The 22,704-nt window shown below is 43.1% G+C and overlaps 2 protein-coding genes across 2 annotated transcripts in view; one reads left to right on the top strand and one right to left on the bottom strand.

Moving 5' to 3' along the window:
• The window catches only part of LOC311274121 (cohesin subunit SA-1-like), a 43,694-nt gene extending 28,856 nt beyond the window's left edge, over positions 1-14,838 (top strand). The window contains exons 2-32 of the mRNA XM_084381542.1: positions 1,778-1,985; positions 2,219-2,339; positions 2,487-2,642; positions 2,869-2,965; positions 3,070-3,146; positions 4,572-4,776; positions 4,914-5,065; positions 5,211-5,284; positions 5,393-5,516; positions 5,654-5,752; positions 5,874-5,953; positions 6,081-6,188; positions 6,361-6,475; positions 6,670-6,787; positions 6,955-7,058; positions 7,287-7,379; positions 7,672-7,965; positions 8,083-8,153; positions 8,366-8,534; positions 9,175-9,267; positions 9,598-9,772; positions 9,889-10,028; positions 10,691-10,792; positions 10,912-11,060; positions 11,673-11,801; positions 11,937-12,139; positions 12,251-12,419; positions 12,505-12,621; positions 12,760-12,874; positions 12,990-13,070; positions 13,211-14,838. Of these exons, the coding sequence (XP_084237668.1) occupies positions 1,957-1,985; positions 2,219-2,339; positions 2,487-2,642; positions 2,869-2,965; positions 3,070-3,146; positions 4,572-4,776; positions 4,914-5,065; positions 5,211-5,284; positions 5,393-5,516; positions 5,654-5,752; positions 5,874-5,953; positions 6,081-6,188; positions 6,361-6,475; positions 6,670-6,787; positions 6,955-7,058; positions 7,287-7,379; positions 7,672-7,965; positions 8,083-8,153; positions 8,366-8,534; positions 9,175-9,267; positions 9,598-9,772; positions 9,889-10,028; positions 10,691-10,792; positions 10,912-11,060; positions 11,673-11,801; positions 11,937-12,139; positions 12,251-12,419; positions 12,505-12,621; positions 12,760-12,874; positions 12,990-13,070; positions 13,211-13,234 (3,783 nt within the window). The 5' untranslated portion in view covers positions 1,778-1,956 and the 3' untranslated portion in view covers positions 13,235-14,838. The remainder of the gene's footprint in view (positions 1-1,777; positions 1,986-2,218; positions 2,340-2,486; positions 2,643-2,868; positions 2,966-3,069; positions 3,147-4,571; positions 4,777-4,913; positions 5,066-5,210; positions 5,285-5,392; positions 5,517-5,653; positions 5,753-5,873; positions 5,954-6,080; positions 6,189-6,360; positions 6,476-6,669; positions 6,788-6,954; positions 7,059-7,286; positions 7,380-7,671; positions 7,966-8,082; positions 8,154-8,365; positions 8,535-9,174; positions 9,268-9,597; positions 9,773-9,888; positions 10,029-10,690; positions 10,793-10,911; positions 11,061-11,672; positions 11,802-11,936; positions 12,140-12,250; positions 12,420-12,504; positions 12,622-12,759; positions 12,875-12,989; positions 13,071-13,210) is intronic.
• Positions 14,839-15,800: 962 nt separating this feature from the next.
• On the bottom strand, positions 15,801-22,577 carry LOC311274046 (propionyl-CoA carboxylase beta chain, mitochondrial). The gene is made up of 15 exons (XM_084381463.1): positions 22,243-22,577; positions 20,832-20,951; positions 20,641-20,709; positions 20,477-20,533; positions 20,163-20,276; positions 19,926-20,036; positions 19,604-19,712; positions 19,158-19,278; positions 18,966-19,047; positions 18,746-18,869; positions 18,463-18,570; positions 18,024-18,124; positions 17,806-17,904; positions 17,609-17,708; positions 15,801-17,488 (listed from the first exon to the last, which is right to left on the bottom strand). The coding sequence occupies exons 1-15, from the start codon at positions 22,486-22,488 to the stop codon at positions 17,367-17,369; spliced, it is 1,683 nt and encodes a 560-aa protein (XP_084237589.1). The 5' UTR covers positions 22,489-22,577; the 3' UTR covers positions 15,801-17,366.
• Positions 22,578-22,704: the final 127 nt, after the last annotated feature.

Here is a 22,704-nt window from a genome sequence, read left to right as displayed (position 1 = left end):
TTCTAATGCTGCTGACACTGACAAAAGCTTGCGTGTGCAGCTTCAGGCATCGTATAAAGATTTTAAAGCGCAGCTGGATTTGTCATCTTTATTGTGGCAATTTGTGCGAGTTAATATTTCTGCCTCGTCCGTTCGAGTTTTGACATGCCGTGCAACAGACGGACAGGAATTATTTTCCCTCACCGGCCGTGTCAGCAGAATTGGGGCTTCTCTATCCTTTTTTGTAGGTTTAATAAATGCGGCGAGAATATCAAGCACCGAATCGATGGGGAGCTTGTGTGCATGCAAGCAGGTCAAGTCCCAGCCTGTGGCCTCTGCCTGTGGAAGTCTGAAAAACTTCAGATTTCATTTAATATTACTACAACCAGCTAGACACCACACATCTTTAAAAATAGACACTCAGGTTGCAGTGATTGAAATCCTGCCTTCACCTTGACCTCCTTTCTCACAGTATTGCTGTTTGCTCAGATGACTGTGTAAGAGCTGTGTGTTTAAGTGTGTGTGTGTGTGTGCAGTTCAGTGTGGTGAAACAGGGGGCTCTCCTGCCCATGCTATTCCTCAGTACAAACACTGTGTGGAAGACTGTATTTAAATACATACTCTCTTAGCCTGCCCCCTACTGTTGCCCAGACCTACTTTCAAACACACACGTATACACTCACACACACTCTGGGGAAAATACACCCTTAAAACAGTCCGTAGGTGGACAGAACTGGACTGGAGCTGAGCTGGGAGTTAAATGAGTGTTTTGGTGATTTTTCTGAGTCCACTCGTCCCAGTTAAAACACAATGAAGCAGTTTGGAGATAGACTTTGAGCAGAGGACTTTGTGGATCATACTGCCTCTTGTGGCGAAGAGCGGCATTGCTCCTCCTCTGCTCTTTGCCCTCATTAGCATATGAACAGGTTAATAACTGATATGATAATTGATTTAGCTGTCAGTCCTCTGAGGGAGAATTTAGCCACAATTTAGCTGTGACTGCAAGGCATTTTGGGATCGTTTTATTGAGTTTGTATCATTTGTGGCACGTGGAAATTTCACAACTTCTTTCAGATCTTTTCTGAAAATCATATTTAATCTCCACATTTTGTCTAAAGTAACACTATACTTCACTTTTTAACTAGAGGGCAAAGCTTTGATTCTACTTTCACGAAGTTTAAAATTGTGTAACGTCACACTTTAAGATAATCTTAGTCTTAATTTAATACATTTTAAAAAAGGAAGCTTACTCGACTGAGGTACTGTGGTCAGTTTTTAACACTTTACAGGGTGTTTCTGAAATTGTTTTATACCAAAAACACTCCTGTGTACAAATCCTCACTAAACACCCCACAATATTTTGATGTTGTAGTTCTCAAAGTGACCAGTTGGTGTCTTCCTCTCCCCGTTTCCACCTCCACAGCCTGATTGACCAGAGTGAAGGATTGAACTGTCTCTCTCTGCTTTCAGTGACATTTTTACTGTTGTGACACTTTGGAAACTGGGTCATTACACATCATATAAACTGTCAGGGGTTAAGTAAGTTATAAAAAAGTTAAAGCAGCCACTTGTCATAGCTGTATCTAATAAATCATCAGCGATTTGAGGCCATCACTTTATCACCTCATTTAAAACTTGACCGCTTTCATGTCTAAATCAGGTGTTTGTGTCTGTGCTCATGCTTAACTGTTGCAACAGCACCTGCATCATGGATGGTTATTACTGTTGGATGTGCTTTGAAATGCATGTTTTAATAATAATTTCCTTCTTTCTCTGCCTTTTTTTTTTCTATTTCCAGGAGCTGAAGAGAGTTAAGTGCCACCAAGTTGAGTGCAGTCCGTCCTGGAGCCTCTCCTCCCTGCCCTCTCCTGAACCTTCCCCCAACTGAGCCACTGTCTAGCACCTCCAAACACACTCAGTCTTGCAGACGCACATAAGACAGAGTTACACACCCCACCGCCACCCCCATAAACCAGAATGATCACGTCGGAGCTCCCTGTCCTGCAGTGAGTGAAACACACACTTAACATAAAAAGAAGATTGCATGCATTTACAGTACTCTATGAAATACGTGTTTATACTTGACTAAAACAAGTCATTTGATTTGCTATTCATCCCTGTAGTTTCACTGTTGTAAATAGCGTTATCTGTCATTTTGGAGCTAAACATTTCATCTCTTCTATGGATGAATTAAAGCTTTCAAATGCATGTGAGTTATATGTGTGTTTTGTTCTCTTAGGGACTCATCCAATGAGTCTGGGGCAACAGATGCAGTGGGCTTAAGTATGAGCATGAGTGAGATGGAAGATCCAGAGGTGAAAGGCAAAAAGAAGAGAGGGAGGCCTGGAAAACAAGCCCCGGTATGTGCCTTAATCTGTAGATGTGTGTCAGACGTTGTGTCTCTGCCTTCTATCGTTTGAGTGGGTGCATAAATCTGTGTCTGTGTGAATATGAGTGTTTGGATGATTTGTTTCCTTCCTGTTTGATTGACATCTCCGTCCCCACAGACATCCAATAAGAAGCCTCGGAAGTCACCGACGGACAAGGCAGTGGGCGTAGCAAGAGGGCGAGGGAAAGCCAACGGTGTGGCTCAACATAATGGAGACGGGGGAGACCCCGTCACTCTGTTTGAGGTGGTCAAACTGGGCAAGAGTGCCATGCAGGTGGGTGAATGACGCTTTTCATTTTTAGAGGTGTCCATACTCAAACTATTAACTTGTTCTATTTAGTTAAAATTGAATATATTTAATTGTCTGTGCTTATATCTCACAAGATGTTTCATCTGTGCTCCTGTAGTTTGAACTCAGATTCTACCTTGTAAAATATGTTTTCTATCTGAGGAGGAGACATTTAAAAATCTAATTTTACTTTCTCGGTGTGTGCGCGCAGTCTGTGGTGGACGAGTGGATCGAGTCGTATAAACAGGACAGAGACTTGGCGCTACTGGACCTCATCAATTTTTTCATCCAGTGCTCAGGGTGCAAAGGTAAGAGTCATAAATTTAACTGCTGCAGCTTCATGAAATCAGTTCTGCTGTGAACTTCAGTCAAACATCTGGAATAAATCGTGTTGTTATTGTTGTGTAACCAGGCACGGTGAGGATTGAAATGTTCAGGAACATGCAGAACGCAGAGATCATCCGCAAGATGACTGAAGAGTTTGATGAGGTAATGAAATGTTACGAATATGACTTCTGTTCCTCGAAGGAAGGGTACATATAATATGGGATATTACGCCTCTGCGGGGCCAGGCTGACCATTCTGTATGCGATGTACTGTATAAACATAAAGATAAAATTATTAAATACACCTAAAAATGTATACTTAAAAAAAAGATAAAATATAAGATAATAATAAAAGTCTTGATGAAATATAATAGAATAAATGGGAATGAAAATAAATGAATGTGCAATGGTAAAAATTAAACTCTTGAGTTTGCTTCTTGTTTATAGTGTTTATATTGTTTTAACTGTTTCATGTTCCTCTTGATCATATCTCGCTTTTGTACTAATTTATTATTTATTTGGTCGTTTATTGATACTTATGTCTATTTTGCTATCCCCTTTGCTGCTGTAAGAATGCATATTTTACAGTTGTGGTACTAATAAAGGATCACCTCATCTTATCTCATCTTAAATAAAATAAAATAAGTATAAACACGGCTGTAGCTCAGTGGGTAGAGCAGGTGACCAGCGACCAGAGACCAGAAGGTCGCTGGTTCGAACCCCGGCTCCCCTGGGCGGAACCGAGCTACATGTCGCAGCATCCTTGAGCAAGATGCTGAACCCCGACATTGCTCCTGATGCGCAGTTGGCACCTGGCGACTCATCCAGGGGTGTACCCTGGCCTTCGCCCCTTGAGTACTGGATTAGGCCCCAGTAGCCCCGCAACCCCCCCGAGAGGGGAGGATAAAGCAGCAACACCCCGCGACCCAAACAGGAAAAGCCGACAAGACAATGAGATGAGATGAGAAGTCTAAACACTAAAACCATCAAATCATAAAACGCGACATAAAAGACGGCCTGAATCGATAAATTTTAAGTTTACTTTTAAAGGTATGAATATTTCCATCCCCTCTCAGATCCTCCCGAAGGCTGTGCCAACAAATTTGACACTTTCATGTCTGTCAAGAGATTAAACCTGTTTCTTTTTATATTTAAGTTCATAAGATTTTTAAATTCTGAACAGAAAATACTGGATGATTTATATGGCACAATAAAAGATGAAAGTCACTCTGGAATCTCACATCAGTTCAGTTTTTATTTGTTTCAAGCCACTTCACTCCACATGACACATTTTTGGACAGAACTGAGAGTAACAAACAAATAGCAGCGGTGAAACAGATAAAAGTGGTTCTGGTCTCCTTCATCTGTAACGAGAAAGAAAGTCAAAACAGAATGAATAAAAGATCATAGAGTTCATAGAGTTCGCCTGCTGTCAGAGTACAAGAGTACTCTGACATTGAAGTGAATGATGGTACGGTTTATTTCCATCAGTACCTGCAGGAATTTTCTTTTCAATTTTCAAAAGCCAATCAGATTTGACCATTTTAATGAACGATATTTAAGCCTCTCTATGTTTTTTCGTCCACAGGACAGCGGGGATTATCCTCTCACCATGCCAGGGCCCATGTGGAAGAAGTTTCGCTACAACTTCTGCGAGTTCATCAGCGTTTTGATCCGCCAGTGTCAGTACAGCATCATCTACGACGAGTACATGATGGACACGGTGATCTCACTCCTCACCGGGCTGTCCGACTCCCAAGTGCGAGCCTTCAGACATACGTCCACATTAGCAGGTAATGACACCAGCTTCGTGACCACTGCACTGCTAAATCTTAAAGCGGCAGGAGATGGCAATAGATTAATGACTGCTAACTCCATGCTTCTGTGTTTATCACCGAGTCTATTCATGTGCATTTGTGTTCCTGCATAGCGATGAAGCTGATGACGGCGCTGGTGAATGTGGCGCTGAACCTGAGCATCCACCAGGACAACACCCAGAGACAGTACGAGGCTGAGAGGAACAAGATAGCCGGCAAACGAGCCAACGAGAAGCTGGAGCTGCTGCTACAGAAGAGGAAGGAGGTCGGTCAGATTTGATACTTCACAGTGTGGTGCCAAATTGAAGGCTTTATACTCCAAAACATCAAAATTGTTGTGCTATAGATCTAAAATGTTAAGAAAACGTCTACAGACTGTCTTGCCTGTAACTCGATTCTTCACTTTACAGCTTCAGGAAAACCAAGATGAAATAGAGAACATGATGAACTCCATCTTCAAGGGAATCTTTGTGCATCGCTACAGGTAACACTTATCAGACATGATCATTTTGTGTCAAATATTGTCTGTCCTAGTGGTTCAGAGCCTTGTTTGTCATCATGACAAAAATAATGTCTCTTTTTGTTTTCCTAGGGATGCAATCGCTGAAATCCGAGCCATCTGCATCGAGGAGATCGGAGTGTGGATGAAGATGTACAGCGATGCTTTTCTTAATGACAGTTACCTGAAATATGTTGGTTGGACACTACACGATAGGGTGAGCACACATCACATTTGTTATCACATTTCTTCAAGACTTGGTTGATATTTCTTTTAAAAACATTTCAGTATATTCTGATACTGACACAAAGACTGAGCCCACCAGGACTAACTGACTAACTCTGTCTCTTTCAGCAAGGAGAGGTACGTCTAAAGTGCCTGAAAGCTCTGCAGAACCTGTACACAAACAGAGAACTGTTCCCAAAGTTAGAGCTTTTCACCAACCGCTTCAAGGTAACAGCTGCAAGAATGCAAACAAGAACATTTACTGCTTTTAACTGAGTTTTTTTTTTTTTCTGATTTCTGTTGCACTTCTGCTTACTAATCCCAGTTCTTTTCCTGTTCTGTTTGACAGGACCGCATCGTGTCAATGACACTGGATAAGGAGTACGATGTGGCTGTGGAGGCAATCAGACTGGTTACACTCATCCTGCAGTGAGTAACTTTATATATTTAATACATTTAGTTTCGTGTAACTCTTAAAGTAAATAAAAACTTTATTATGTTGGATTCTGTTTTAAACTGTGTGCTGAGTGTGGCTCATTATGGTTATCTGCTGCAGGGGCAGTGAAGACGCCTTGTCCAATGAGGACTGCGAGAACGTGTACCACCTGGTTTACTCTGCTCACCGACCGGTGGCAGTTGCTGCTGGAGAGTTTCTGCACAGGAAGTGAGTCCATCTTGATTTATCTTAAGATCATTTTGACTTGAAATAATGACAATCTTTTTGTTTAGTTGGATCTTATTTGTCATTTAACAGTGTTTTTTAACACCTACCTTATCCTTTCCTACTGATTCATCCTCTTTTTCTTCTCTCTCTCTCCCCTCTCTTTGTATGTCAGGTTGTTCAGTCGTCATGACCCGCAGGCAGAAGAAGCGCTGGCCAAGCGCAGGGGGAGGAGCAGTCCCAATGGGAATCTCATCCGCATGCTGGTGCTCTTCTTTCTGGAGAGCGAGGTAATGCTTAGACACCCACACACTGTCACTGTTATTACCCTGATGTACTTGTGACAAATTGTATATACTGTGTATGCACAAAGGTGAGATAAAGAGTTACTTGATTTTGCTCTTTTTCAGGGATTTCAGCTATAACTTTTCACACAATGCTTGTAAAACTTGATCATGCTCACAGTTTCTTTCTGTGTGTGTAGCTCCATGAGCACGCAGCTTACCTGGTGGACTCGCTGTGGGAAAGCTCTCAGGAGCTGCTGAAAGACTGGGAGTGTATGGCTGAACTGCTGTTGGAAGAGCCTGTGCAGGGAGAGGAAGGTAAGACACACACACACACGTTCTGTAAGCCTGTCAGCTACAAGAGGTGATGCAATGAAACCTTGTTCATTGAAACTCTGTGTCTGACCTTCGTTGACATTCTGACTGTTTCTTTCTCTCTCCTTTGCTCTAACTCTGTCTGTCTGTCTGTCTGTCTGTCCCTGCAGTGCTGTCAGACAGACAGGAGAGTGCTCTGATAGAGCTGATGGTGTGCACCATCCGACAGGCAGCAGAGGCACACCCACCTGTCGGCAGAGGCACAGGCAAACGGGTAGGTCAAGTATATGAAAACTTTGAAGGTGAGACTGATGTGATTAGACGGCAGCTCTGGACGGAAGTAGCAAAAGAAGAAGTTTTCTCCCAGTGATTAATTTTGCCAGTCATATTAAGAGGACAGAATATTCCATCCAACACAAAATCACCACTTTACCGTCGCTTTCCTGCCTATTTTTACACCTGAGGCTACATTTGACTTTAAATTTTGTGTCTGTGTGTCCAGGTGCTGACAGCGAAGGAGAGGAAGACCCAGATAGACGACAAGAACAAACTGACAGAGCACTTCATCATGGCTCTGCCCATGCTTTTGTCCAAGGTAAGACGTTCTGAAATCCAACCCAAACAGATCCATCACCAGACAGGCCAGTGACACTGAGTAATGACTCGGCTGGAGCGACTGATCTGTTTGTCGATATAATTGATCAAAGTGTTACTTATATAGTCATGAGGAGTGTTATTGAATGGACGCCACTCTAGACAAGTATGTTGGCTGACTTAAAATGTAATCAAACAGGGATACAGTAACAAGTATTAGCTGTTGATTGATGCCTCTTTCTATTTTCTGCATCTTCATCTAATTCCTGCCTCTCCGTCTCCGCCCTCCACAGTACCAGGCAGACTCAGAGAAGGTGGCCAACCTGCTGCAGATCCCTCAGTTCTTTGACCTGGACGTGTACAGCGCCGGGCGTATGGAGAAGCACCTGGACGCCTTGCTGAAGCAGATCCGGCTGGTGGTGGAGAAGCACATCGAGATGGACGTGCTCGAGGCCTGCAGCAAGACCTACAGCATCCTCTGCTCTGAGGAGTACACCATCATGAACCGCGTGGACATCGCCCGCTCACAGCTCATCGACGAGATGACGGATCGCTTTGCACACTCTGTGGAGGAGCTTCTGCAGGAGGTAAGAGGGGAAGGACAAGTCGTGGGGAAATGTGTCAAAGTTGTAGCTTTTTATCTGTGCTTTTAGGAAGACATATGAGTCTTGTCTTTGTGCACTAACACGTTTGTTATTCTGCAGGCTGAAGAGGCCGATGATGACGATATCTACAACGTTTTATCTACTCTTAAGAGACTGACAGCTTTCCACAAGTAAGACTTTCTCTTTACCTTTTTCTGCCTATCTGTTTAGGCCTGCAACAACCAAATATTTTCATTTTTGATTAATATTTTTGTTGTTTACTCATTTAATCATTCAGTCCATATCAGAAAATGGTTGCTAAAATGTTCCTCCACTACATAAACTTGATGACTTAACTCACTGAACAAAATCAAATGTATTTTCCTCTTATTCCTTGCCTCAGTGCCCATGACTTGACACGGTGGGATTTATTCGGGAGCTGCTACCGGTTGCTGAAGGCGGGCATCGAGCAGGGCTCCATGCCGGAGCAGATAGCCGTTCAGGCCCTGCAGTGCTCGCACTACTCCATCCTGTGGCAGCTGGTCAAGATCACAGAGGGGGCTCCCAGCAAGGTGCTGGATTCACTTCACTAACTGGGCTTTAACAGCACACACTCACAGATCCAAACAGGAGCTTATCTGTATTTCTGCAGAGAGCCACCCGCCGATTCAGAGGCTTACCCCCAATCTATCTAATTTAACACTTTAAATCTGCACAGAGGCGTCAGATCCCAGAGCTGTTATTTTGTGGTGGAGCGAAGCTGGAACCTTCAAGACAGCTTAGCATCTAATCGACTGCTGGGAAATTTCTTACAGCGCAGCATCACAAGTTGAAGGATGCTGTTTTTAGCATCAATAATTCTGCTCTCACCCGCAGTACGTTAAAGATCCCCCATGTACAACCATTATATCTCACTAAATTCTTCACTGTTGACTAGAGTTGTCACAAAATGAATGGAAATTGAAACTGAAGGGGATAAAAATAATATAATGATAAACTTGATCATCAGTAGTCGTGCCGCCTGAGCCCTCTGACAGACTCCACCAGTGTCAACACAAAGCGTATCGATTCTTCTGCCTCAGCTGGGTTAGCTGATGATTAATTATAATCATCAAAGTTCGATTGCTTCATTGGTGCAGTTAGCACAGGCGAGACATTTAGCCTGACAGTATTGATTTCTGTGTGTGGCTAAAAGTGTGTGTCTGTGCGCAGGATGACCTGATGGCTCTCAGGAGAGTGGTGAAGTCTTTCCTGGCTGTTTGCCAACAGTGCCTGTCCAACGTCAACACACCAGTCAAAGAACAGGTAAGAACACACAGCTGATATCACCTGCTCAGTAGTAAGTGTGAACGGTATTGTCACAGACGTGTTTGGAGAGCGGATGACAAAAACAGTGCCACAGTGTGCGATGTGTTAGGACAGCTTGATTTATGAAACAACTTCTAGTCCTGGAGATTTAAGAAAATGTAATTATGGCATCAAAATAACACTTCAGGACTGGCATTGTCCAAAAATGTGGGATGAAGGAAGCATTAGAAATGTTTTTCTGTCATCTCAAGAAATCAGTCTTTAGTTCTGTTGTAAAATGAACAGGTTTTTTTAAATCATTCCTCCTCATTTGTGCCTCTTGTCCAGGCGTTCATGCTTCTCTGCGACCTGCTGATGATCTTCAGTCACCAGCTGGTTTCCGGCGGCAGGGAGGCCCTCCAGCCGCTGGTTTTTAACCCCGACAGCACTCTGCAGAACGAGCTGCTCAACTTCGTCCTGGACCATGTCTTCATCGACCAGGACGATGAGAGTCAGAGCATGGGTGAGGATGAGGGGAACACCTTTTGGGAATTAGATAAGAATGACGTAAGCTTAAAGATGGTTTAGAGAAAATCAACAAAACCCGCCTGTTTATTTGATATTTTCCTCTGCCTGCAGAGGGAGACGAGGAGGACGAGGCCAACAAGATCGAGGCGCTCCACAAAAGGAGAAATCTGCTCGCAGCTTTCTGCAAACTCATCATCTACGACATTGTTGACATGCCCGCTGCTGCCGACATCTTCAAACACTACATGAAGGTAGATGTTCATATATATTTGGCATAAATATTGACATCAACACCATCAACATAAAAAATCAGGCAGTATGAAACAAATGAAAAAAAAATCAGAAGTCTGCAAATCATTTGGTCAAAATAAGATGATGACAAAACCGATAATGTGATTAGAAAATTGGTACTGAGACACCATTAAAACTCTATTCACTATTCAAAGAGATGATTGGTTGATCAATAGTCTGATTAGCCTGGTAGCAAAAATGCGGAGTAGATTGCAGGAGAGATTTCGCAGCAATTTTCTCTTGCAAGTTCTTTGATTTCCTATAATAATGCCATGATAAAGTATTCTCAAGTTTGTGGTTGTTAAATGTGAAAATGAGGCTCTTAAGGATGCTCTAGGACGTAGTTTTATCTCTGTAGTCATTTTTAGTTTTCAGAGATGAGTCACAGAAGTGAACTGGCAGCAGTCAGTAAATACAATGATAACCAAATAAAGGAGGAAAGAACTGTTTCAAGAGTGAATAAATTAAAAACACAAGGAGCTTTGGAAGATTCAGGAAAAATACATCTTTTAAATATACAAAAAAGTAAACTAGTTTGTCAGGACATCAGATTTTATTCACATAAGTTGCACTAAACTGTGTCATCTTGCATGTTTTTAACCGTTTGGTTTTCTGCCCTTAGTATTATAACGATTATGGCGACATCATCAAGGAGACCCTGAGTAAAACCAGACAGACCGACAAGATTCTCTGTGCCAAGACCCTCATCCTCAGTCTGCAGCAGGTGAGACGCTGATGAAGACTGTATGACAGGCTGCATACACAGCTCCCCGGCCTGAAATATTGTATGCTTTGATTTATGTCTGCTCAAACACCTTGTCAACATGTGTGTGTGTGTTGCAGCTGTTCAACGAGCTGCTGCAGGACCAGGGACCCAACCTGGACCGGACATCTTCTCACGTCAGCGGCATCAAGGAGTTGGCCCGCCGCTTCGCCCTCACCTTCGGTCTGGATCAGATCAAGACCAGAGAGGCTGTTGCCACGCTGCACAAGTAAGACCAGACTGGACTTACAGCTGTAATCAGGAAGTTAAGAACTGTTACAGACCATGTGGGTTTTTAGAGTTTGCAGACCACAGTGCTTCATTTTAATGATGCTGATTTCAAACTGTAGATAAAAAATGTGAATGTTGGCTGCAGGGTTTATATTCAGTCATGCACGTAGAGGATTTTTTTCATGTATTCTCAATATAAACACTTTAATAATAACCCTTTTTGACGTGATTGTGAAATGCAGCTAAGTCTGACCAAGAAAAAGGCAAACTGATTATTATTTTAGACTGAAAACAACATAGGAAACGGAGCCATAATACAGAGCCACTCTTCAGGATTTCAGACACTACTACACCACTACAGTCTCCACTCTTTGGTTGCAAACTTTGGCTGCTTTTACATATATAGGCAGCTGTAGGTGAATTTCACCAAATCTGCTTCTGTGCTGAGCAAAACTGAAACGAAATACTGGTGAAAGTGGATGTTTAAATATTTTAAGACAAGCTGGAAAAAGTCAACCCAACATCCAATAAACTGAAGTCAAGACTTTGAGTTTTGTGTTGTGACGATACTGGATTTCTAACTTGGATACAAAACCTTCTGTTTCTTCAGGGATGGAATAGAGTTTGCATTTAAGTACCAGAATCCTCGAGGACCAGAGTTTCCTCCCATCAACTTGGCCTTCCTGGAGGTTCTGAGTGAATTCTCCTCCAAACTAATCCGCCAGGACAAAAAGACAGTGTAAGTACCCCCTTCCATCTTCTCTCCTTCTCTCAGTCAAAACTCTTTAACGCTTTAAACTTCGATCTTGCCATTTCAAAATAAAATCATCATTTATCATCATAAATCATGTTAAAATGCTGCGTGTCTCCTCAGCCACTCGTACCTGGAGAAGTTCATGTCAGAGTCGATGTCGGAGCGTCGGGAGGACGTGTGGCTGCCGCTGATCTCCTACAGGAACAGCCTGCTGACGGGAGGAGACGAGGACCACATGTCTGTCACATCGGGCTCCAGCAGCAAGACCGGCTCAGTCCGCAGCAAGAAGGGACGACCGCCGCTACACAAGAAGCGCATAGAGGGTGAGGAGACGGGCGCACACACACACACACACACACACACACACACACACAGATCAGGGTCACTCGGTTTATGAATCTTCTAACTGAACTCTTTCTCTGTGTTCATTTCAGAGGAGAGTAGTGTGGAGGGCTCTTGGCTGTTGCGTAATGACACTCTTCAGACACCGGGGGCGCTGCAGACTCCTCAGCTCACCTCAACAGTCCTCAGAGAGAACAGACCAGCAGAACACATGCCAGACCCGGACTCAGAACCCGGATCAGAGAACGACTTCGTACACAAGTGAGTGTTGCTCATCACACAATGACACACAATGAAACATTACAGAGAGCACGGACTGGAGGAAGGTGACTCTGTTTGTCCTCAGTCCTCAGATGCAGATGTCGTGGCTCGGCCAGCAGAAGATGGACGAGGTGAACAGGAAGGACAGGACGGGCATGAACTACATCAAGTCACGCAGCAATCAGGGCGTCCGGCAGACTGTGTAAGTGTGTTAGGATTTTAAAGCAGCAGCACGAACTGATGACTTAATTATTCTTAACGAATTTACAGCTGATAAACGGGTAGATTTGCTGCTTCTTCTCTAATTGTGTGTCTTGTCGCACCCTTAATTTCCCTTCAGGCGCGGGCTGATGGAGGATGACGCAGAGCCCATCTTCGAGGATGTGATGATGTCATCGCGGGGTCAGCTCGAGGACATGAACGAGGAGTTTGAAGACACTATGGTGATCGACCTGGTGAGTAAAGTCACAACTGTGAAACTCAACAGAAGAAATAAAGATAATGAGTTATTCACCTAATTCATTGTTTATCTTTGTTAAATGTCTTCATTTGGGCTTTTGTCCTTCGCAGCCGCCATCGAGGAACAGACGTGAAAGAGCAGAATTAAGACCAGACTTCTTTGACTCTGCAGCGATGATTGAGGACGAGTCGGTGAGTAAAACTGTGACAGTTTGAGTCCTAGTTCGAACTTTTGCCGTGGATTGCGAAGAGATGATCGATGTTATTCCCTTCAGTGGTTGTAATGTTCAGTCTGATCAGTCTAACAGTCGATCTCCTCTCCACTGTTCCAGGGTTTCAGCATGCCCATGTTCTGATCTGGGAAAGAGGCAACGATCCTGAGATCAGGGTCCTCGTCAGGAGTAAACACAAGGGGAGGGACGTCTTAACCCACATAACCTGCCAATCAAACTCTTAAGAAGAAGAAAAAAAACATTGTTGAAGTACTTTTCTCTTTCTATAAGACATGATGGACGGATGTTTGTCAAGTGGATCTACTGATGGATCCCACATCGGCTGGATCTCACCTGGAAGTGTGAAGCGCGGACCGGCTCTGTTCTTTCAGTTCAGACGGGCCGGAGGATTCGGAACCTCGTCCGGATTATTCGAGAGCTTCGTCTTGCTCCTAATCTCCTCCTCCTCCTCTTCCTTTCCAGCCTGTCGGTTTAGCTCTTGTTAGCGGTAGCTCTGATGGCTGCCGGCCGACGAGCACTCTCAGTTTTTACGGTCCCCCTGTAACACAGATGTACAGTTGTTTGGTTCGGCTTCCGATCAGCGTGAAACTCTGTACAGCCCGCCCCTCTTCCTTCTCTTGGTGTCGCACTTCGATCAGTCTGATTAAATCCAACATAGAGAGGTTCTCAATACTAAATGTTCTATATCTTTGCTCTTATTACCACCCACCGACCCCTCCCCTCTCTCTCTGTTCACCATCTGAGTCCGTGTGTGTGTGTGCGTGTGTGTGTGTGTGTGTGTGCGTGCGTGCGTGCGTGTGTGTGTGTGTGTGTGTGTGTGTGTGTGTAAAAGTGTTGGTGGTGATGGTGGTTGAGTAGTCGCACATGCACACTGAGGTCAACAGCTATAGGAGGAAGTGATGTAACTGTCTTGTGCGTGATGTCCAAGCAAAGCGAGTGTTGAAGCCACACACCCGCCTCCCCCCCGAACAGACCCCCGGACAGGCGCTCCACTCTCTCAGATCTCTGACATGTTCTGCACACACCCTCGAATAAAAACGGCTTTTTGAAGTTAAAACGTTTAAAAAAAAGACAATAAACATATTTTGAATTCTGTAGCTTTAGTACTAAAGTTTTAAATCGAGTGTGTTTTTGTTTTTGTCCGATGTTTGTACAGCTTTTTCTTGAATATGTATCTTGTTTGTTGCCAAATTGTGGCCTACATACTTAAAGTATATTCCAGCCCCTTCCCCTACACTTGTAACTCATATCTAACGGTTACCAAGCTCAGATTGTTGCTGTGGGTTAGCAGCTTTTTCAGCGCTGTATGGTCTGATTGTAATCGTGTCACGGTTCAGTATTACAGCAGATTATCTGTTCGGTTTGTTCATTTTACAGGTCAGATCAAGTTAAGTTTTTTAACACTTGCCTACAGTTTTAACTGATACGAGAAGATTTGTTGTTCATATCCAGTGCAGTGATGGATCTCTACGTCTGACAGATTTGTTTGAATGTGTTCTGAATGTTTCCAGCCATATCGTCGTTCGCCCAACGTTTGTTTATCAATCATTTACCTTTTCCCTCGGCTGGCTTGGCAGTCCTGTAAATATCAGAGACAATTGGATCTTTTCTGCAGTGCAGTTGACATCAGTTGCCCTTAAAATGCTCTAAAAGCCTGTTTTGTTTTTGTTTTTTTCTGTGAACCTAAATTCTTTTTAATAAAATAAAATCTGTAATCGATTTATGGACCAGTGTTTGTGTGTGTGTCTTTGTTTCACAACAGTCATTGTTGTTCAAAACAGCTGTGTTTCTGCACGGCTTCGCCAAGGTTTTCATAGTTGAGCAGAGCTGGACGGCTCATTTACGACCTGAGAAACAACCACAGTCTCGAGCCAAGCTTCACTTCACACTCATGCTGGAGTTTACAAGGCTTTCACATGATCCCTCTCGGCCGTCATGGCAATAAAGATTTTAAAACCTTCCATTATTTTTATGAGCTCCTCCTCTTCTCATCCATTGAATGACGATTTTGACTGTTGAAAAGATGGAAAGTTCCACATCAATCCAACTTTCATCTGCTGGTGAGGCCCATGAAAAGGTCAAAGGCTCCAAAAAAAGAAAAAGTAAACTTTGAGTTCAGAAATATTTTGTCAGATGACAGTGAACAGTTTTTACAGTAATAAAAAAACTGAAGTTTCAGGAAGAAATAATAACAGTAACCAGATTTGCATTAAACGTATCCTGAGCCTGAACTTTTCATTGCTTCCTCCATTTTATCTCCTATTGAAGTATTTCTTCACAAACTTTCAAGGACGCGTGGGAACCCTGATTCTCACCAGAGTGAGATGATAAGATTGATGTGACTCAGACGATGTCGTCTTTGTTTCTCAGTTTACAGTCTTTGTGCTAAGCTAACTGTCAGCTACCTGTAGCTTTCCCCCTTTAAATCATCTCTCACATCAGCACAGCATTAAGTATTTTTTCCGAAACTACTCAACCTGACTTCTACAGCTTGAGCTTCACCAGAAAACTTGGTTGTACCTCCAGACACACACACAGTATAAAGCAGCCACTTTAAACCATCTGATTTTATTCTGAAAACCAATACTACAAGGGAATTACATCATATATATTTGTCACATCTTTTAAAAACAACTGGCTACAGGTAGAAACTATTGCATCAGTAAAAGTCAAGAAAACACACATGGTATTGAGTCCATGATTTATTTTACAAATGGCAGAGCAGAGGCTGCCAGAGAGAGAAAAGGCACAGTTCCAGGCTGCAAGGTCGACTTTTTCTTGACCATAACGGTGGACATTAAACACAGGGAGTGCATCTGAAAGAGCAAACTACTATACACACCACAAACCCTTAGGACTAAATACAGTACAGTAACAACTCCAGAAACACTTTACAAGGCAACAGACTACAGTATTCTTGCATTTTTCACTAAAACTGCATTTATGGGCGTCACAATTCTCCAAATTCATGATTTTATTTTGATATTTTTCAGCACTGACAGCTATTCAATTGTTACTCTGTCATCTGTGTTACTGTCATTGTTCTTTTGGAATGTACCACACTAAGGTCATATGGTCAAATTTAAATTATTGATTTAAAATGTAATGACAATGTTTCACCAGTCAATTCCTAGAAGGGTACTTACATATCCCACACGTTTTGCAAATGTTTTTCTTCAGACGTGTGCCGGACACACAAAAAGCAGGCAAAAATAGACGGGAACAAAATTGTGGGAGTATCGCCAATCCCATTTTTGATTTCAATAATTGGAACTAATTGCTCACTTTGATCCATTTTCAATTGAGAATTGAATTTGTGACACCCCTAGTTGCATTTTATAGTGTCCCAGGAATGAGTTAGCATTCTTGAGGTCAATCCGTTTGCACGTTTTGTTCTATGACATGAAATCGGTCATTAATTACCAGACTCGTGAATTTTGACACGGCTTTTAAAAAGGTGATTGCTAACAAGTGGCGAAATGAGACGACAGAGGTCGTCAGGGACATTTAACATCATCACAACCACACACGGAGACTCATCTTCTCACTTGCAAACTGTTTTAACTTCAACTTTTTAACTTGATATTTCCATTCATAGTTGATGTCATGCGACTGTGGTGTAGTTCATTTATAGCCTAACGTTAGCTTCAAAAATCATAAAAGTGGTGTTCATCTGTGAAGATTTTCTTGCTGAACAAAACATGTAAGATTCATGAAATGTGTTTATCACGGAGCTCATTTTCTGCTAGACCTGTCGGGGTTGGCCTACAAAAATACATTAGCGATATGTAATCTGCCCTTTCAGACACAATCTTGTTCTCAAAATGTCAAATCATACCAACAATAGTGACCAATATGGCCACTACTGACATGACGATTAGCTTAAATGTGTGTGACCACTGTAGTATACTGTTCAGGTACCGTAAAGTGGATTTTCCTATCAATATATTGCATATCATTGGTAAAGATACACGCTCTGATTTTGTTTACAGGCCACCAACATTTCCTGCACATCTTTTTACAGCCCGAGGTTGATGCTTTAACAGTTCATAGTTCAAGGAAGGAAAATTTGGGGCCGTTATGTAGCACTCACAAAATCAGGGGGTGTATCTCTATGTCCTGCTTTTTGGAGTGGTAAATGACAGTTATGACAACAAACATCTGCTTGGCAGGTAAGTCGTTGTCACAGGGTACCACCGCACTTCATTTGAATGTGAAGCCTTTACATAGTGTTAATGTGGACAGTTTGGGTGCTTCACAGAGGAATGTTGGCGTGTTTCTTCCAGGGGTTGACCTGCTTCTTGCTGGCCAGCACCTCCAGATCTCTGCAAATCTTCTTGCGAGTTGTCGACGGCTCAATGATGTCATCCACGAAACCTAAAACAAATATTTGGCCGGTCAGAGATGAGTGCATAATGTGTTATATTGTTGTATCTGGTTTGAACGGACGGAAAGATGAGCGTGCAGAGAGAGCTGTAAAGGTGTGAGATTGTTCACCTCTGACGGCAGCTGGGAAGGGGTTGGCGAATTTCTCCACGTATTCCGCCTCTGCCTCCGCCTGGTTCTCCTTTCCTCTGAAGATGATCTGCACAGCACCCTGACAAAGAAACGGATGATAGACACTGTCAAATCAAAAGGAACGAAAGAGGGAGAGAAAGAAAGAAAGACAAACAGGAAAATGTGTGTGTTTGTACCTTGGCACCCATGACAGCAACCTCAGCTGAGGGCCAGGCGTAGTTCACATCTCCTCTCAAGTGTTTGGAGCTCATCACGTCATAGGCTCCTCCGTAAGCCTGCGATACACACACGATTTTTTTTTATCTTTTCATCACTTCATCACAAATAAGTCAAACCTTAATCCTTTATTATTTTCCCTTCTAAGGGCTTTCTATATCTTTTTGTTCACACACACCTTTCTGGTGATGATGGTTATTTTCGGGACAGTGGCCTCTGCAAATGCATACAGCAGTTTGGCTCCGTGTCTGATGATGCCTCCGTACTCCTGAGCGGTACCTGGTGACAACAATCACAGCAGTTAAAATAAGTGCGAGTGTGCACAAATGTAACAGGTGTGTTTCAGTGCAAGGAAAATGTCTTCTTACGTGTACAGTAATCAAGTTTTTGGTTCATGTTAGCCAATATTTCTGAGTATCTGTCTTTAGATACCTGGCTTACTCCATATCCAAACTTGTAACTGTGTTATGTATTTCTTATTGCTACGAGCTTTCTTATTTCTTTTCTCTGACAGAATGAGAATCATCGTTCAATAGCCTAACCTAGTTAGGTATGGCCAATAGCTGGATTAATCCATGGATGTAAACAGAAGAGTTTATTAAATGATTTAAGAATACCTGGCAGGAAGCCGGGCACATCCACAAAGGTAATGATGGGAATATTGAACGCATCACAGAAGCGTACAAAGCGGGCGCCCTTCACTGAAGAGTTGATGTCCAAGCAACCTGATAACGACACAGAAATTATGGACTAAACAGCAAAACTAAAACACATCACAGTAGATTATTAATCAAATAATAATCCCTTTGTTCCAAAATGCAAAGAAAGAAGCAAAATAAGCTTATTCAGATAACACTGATAATGTGTCCCTTATGACTGCCCCTCAATTATTTTACTTACCAGAAGCCACTTTGGGCTGGTTACCCACAATGCCTACAGTGCGTCCGTTCATGCGGGCGAAGCCCACCACAATGTTTTTGGCGTAGTTGGGCATGATCTCAAAGAAGTCCCTCTCATCCACTATCTGAACAGATGCATGAAGAAAGGCAACTTTTACTACTTGCAGAAATTAAATGAGATGTGGTTACACGTGTTAGATTCTGAGTGTTTGTGCACATACTGTGTGAATGATGTCCAACATGTCATAGGCTTTAGTCGTCTCAAACGGGACGATGGTGTCCAGTGAAGTTACCAGACGATCGCTGATAAGGGAACCAGATAGAAGACATTGAGTTGAAATAATGCAGATATTCTCCAATGAAGAGGAAGTGATTGGTCGTTTGGTCAAGTGGAGGTCAAGGTGATTGGTTACCTGGGGTCGTGGCACTCCCTAATTGGGGCGGGATCTTGATTGCTGAGTGGCAGGAAGTTGAAGAACTCTCGCATGTTGAGCAAGGCGTCAACATCATTCTCAAAAGCATGGTGGGCCACTCCTGAGAACAAAACAGGAGACACAGTTGAGACCCTAAAGACAATTTTTCAACTTCAAACCAATCTCAGATGAGTAACTGTGTAGTGATGAGACAAGTATTCATGGATCAAAGGTTCTAGAAATATGGCCACTGGGATGCAACTGTGACACTGCCAAAGGGAAAATGCTGGCACAGGAAACAAAACTTTTGGCTGCTACAGCTGAATGTTTGCATGACAACAGCATTTTGAGATTGATTTTGAAAACCGAAAATAATTAATAAAACTCCTCAAAAAATGAAAACAAGAAAACCAGGAGTAATGGAAAGCTTTTACAAACAAACTAACCAGACACAGTGGTGTGAGTTTTGGCTCCACCGAGCTCCTCTTGAGTCACGTCTTCATTGGTGACAGACTTCACAACGTCAGGTCCTGTGATGAACAGGTACGATGTGTCCTATCGAACACAAACGCATGCACAGTTGTCAGGCTGGGGCGAGAAAGAAAACAATCTTAAGCTGCTCATACACAACCTGGAACTGTTGCGTCTTTATCCTGCAGTGTTCTGTATATATAATAAAAGGTACAAAGGCGAAATGGGGGGTCATTGTTCCACCTCTGAGCCAGCAGCAGATAGAGCAACAAAGTCGAGCCATGTTTAGTCCCATACCTTAACCATGAAGGTGAAATCTGTCAGGGCGGGCGAGTAGACAGCTCCTCCTGCACAGGGACCCATGATGAGGGAGATCTGAGGGACGACTCCAGAAGCCAACACATTCCTCTGGAAAAGGAGGAAGTTTTGTTATGACTTTTTCACTCATAATGTCCAAAAATGATTTACCTCCAGTCAAATAAATGTTGATAATGTTAACATTTTCCACTCGACAAGCAGCCACTCAGCCCATACCAGGAATATATCTGCATATCCAGCCAGAGACTCTACTCCCTCCTGGATCCGAGCTCCTCCGGAGTCGTTCAGCCCGATGACCGGGGCTCCAACTGTCATGGCCTGGTCCATAATCTGAACACAGAACATTCAAATGTTTTACATTCAAATAAGGTCAAAACATGAAGAACCACCGACAAAATACAACAAAGTAAATGCATGTTAAACACCACGGTTGGGGCATTTTTCTATTTTGTCAGTGCTTGTTTCAGACATTGATACATAGGCACAGACATGCGCTCACACAGACATCTCAGTGTCTCAGCTCGGTTTACCTTGCATATCTTCTGTGCATGAGCTCCGGACAGACTGCCACCAAACACTGTGAAGTCCTGAGAGAAACAAAAAGTGCAAGACAGAAAGAAGATGATACAGATGAAACCAAGCTGCCGTGTATTGCCACAATGTAGGATCCTTACAGCATACGTTCACACTGTACCTGACTGAATACATAAACCAGCCTGCCATTGATCCTGCCTCGACCTGTCACGACGCTGTCACCGGGGAACTACGGCAAAGACAAAGATATGATAAGAAACATTTAAAACCCCAGATAAAGAAAAAAAGTTTCTTATTTCCAGTGGATGAATGATGAAGTTGCGGAGTTGTAGCCTGTGTGCAACGTGTTACCTTGTTCCTATCCTGCTCCATGCCGAAGTCAGAGCAGCGATGCTCCACGAACATGTCCGACTCCACAAAGGACTCGGGGTCCAGCAGGAGCTCCACTCGCTCCCTGGCTGTCAGCTTACCCTGAAAAACAAAACACCAAGTTACTACACAATGATAAATACTATGACAAATGTGTCAACAAATCAGAAAAAGAGCCCAACTAATATTGCATGCTTGGGGCCGATGCCGATATTCTGTATATCAGCCGGTTTGGGAAGCTGACTACCCCACAATAACACCTTGTCTTGAAGCAGTTTCTTATTCTGTATGAAAGCCGAGATCTCTATTCTGATGCTTCAGATAAAAACATTTTAAATACAGATATTTATCAGCCAGTGTACACACAATTTCTGCAGTGACCCCTTACATGTGGTTATCAAACACTGTGACACAAAGATGAGCAATGAAGGCAGGATGTTAAAGGATAACTTCACCCAAAGTTAATATTCGATCATTATGTACTCCCCTCTATGCCGATGAAAAGTCGAGTAAAGTTTCTTCGTCCACAAAACATTTCTGGAGCTTCACAGCAACACAGTGTTGCTGCATTCTCCTAAACAACTGAAGTAGATGGGGACTTGTTTCAAAATGTATAAAAACAACAGAATAACAAGCATAATCCAAGTCTCCGCAAGCTCTTAAATCCCAAACTGATTTGAAAAGACATTATCTTCACCCTTGAGGTGTGATTGAGCTTGTGCACCCACTTCAGACAGGGTGCTTATCAGCTACAGTGAAGGTTTTGGCTCAAACAAGGGTGTAAATTATGTTTTTTCAAATCCATTGAGGCTCTCTGGGCTTCAAGAGACTTGGATTAAGCTGAAAGAGCTGTATGGAGCCATTTCATGGTTATTTTTCCAATGTTTTTTTATGTTTTAAAACAAGTCCCCATCTACTTCAGTTGTTTCAACAAACACTGTTTTGCTGTGAAGCTCCAGAAATGTTTTGTGGACTTGAAAACTTATGAGTGGATAATGACTGAACTCTCATTTTTGGTTGAGTTAATTGCTCCTCTTAGTACATTTTGTACCTGCAAACTACAGCTTCCACCTGAGGTAGCAGAGGATTTGTACCCTGCTCAAGGGCACAGGAAATCAAGATGGATGTTTACCCACATGGGACACTGCTGAAACTCCAACTGTTAAAAGTTAGCTAGGCTAGAAAGTTGGTTTTTAAAGGTCACTTGAGTGTGTGAGGACTAATCAACACTCCAGCAGCAGCCACTGACATGACTCAAGCCCTTGAGCAAGGCAGTTCACACCCCTACTACTCCAACAGTCAGTGGAAGCTTTAAGTCAGGAATAAATGCACACATGCTAGCCTAAGTGCAGCTTACATTTAAATTAAAACAGTCAAAGTTAGCTGACTTTACCCTTTTGTGCTGTGCATCTATTCTGTTCTGACCTCCTCCGACCAGCGCCGCATTTCGTTTCTTGTCAATCCGCTCCTTCACGGACAGGTGGCCGACAGAGTACCGGCGGCAGTCCGGTAGCAGGCTCCTCTGCAGCACCGCAGCAGCGACCGCGCCATGTTTCACCGGCGCCAAACTCCTGAAAGACACCCTCAACCCATTTATCAGTCCGCAGCTGCTCCGAGCCACACTGAAGGCCGCCATCATTGTCCTGCGTGTTCTCGGCTGACAGCGGGCGGAAATGAAGCGCAGAGATTTGAGCCAATAGCGAGCGGGGGGCGAGCTCTCACGGCCAATGAGAAAGAAGGAATTTGTAGCAAAGCCGGGTGGGCGGGACCTTGAAAGGTATCATGTTTCCCTTTGGTACATCGCGGCCTGTCATCTCAAAGTCAGGTGTTGCTGCTTTTTCGCCCTGAGCTTAGC

This window comes from Pagrus pagrus, assembly GCF_965226575.1.
Source record: "Pagrus pagrus genome assembly, chromosome: 18".
In the NCBI taxonomy this organism is placed as follows: Eukaryota; Metazoa; Chordata; class Actinopteri; order Spariformes; family Sparidae; genus Pagrus; species Pagrus pagrus.
Note: the sequence above shows the minus strand (reverse complement) of the source record. Positions and strands in the feature narration are given on the sequence as shown.

Excerpts from the sequence above, each read along its gene's own strand:
- LOC311274046 (XM_084381463.1), bottom strand. The coding sequence starts at position 22,488 with ATGATGGCGGCCTTCAGTGTGGCTCGGAGCAGCTGCGGACTGATAAAT. Across the intron at positions 20,277-20,476 it reads ATGCACAGAAGATATGCAAG|ATTATGGACCAGGCCATGAC; the intron begins GTAAACCGAGCT and ends TTCTGTGTTCAG. Across the intron at positions 18,571-18,745 it reads CCAGCCCAAAGTGGCTTCTG|GTTGCTTGGACATCAACTCT; the intron begins GTAAGTAAAATA and ends TGTCGTTATCAG.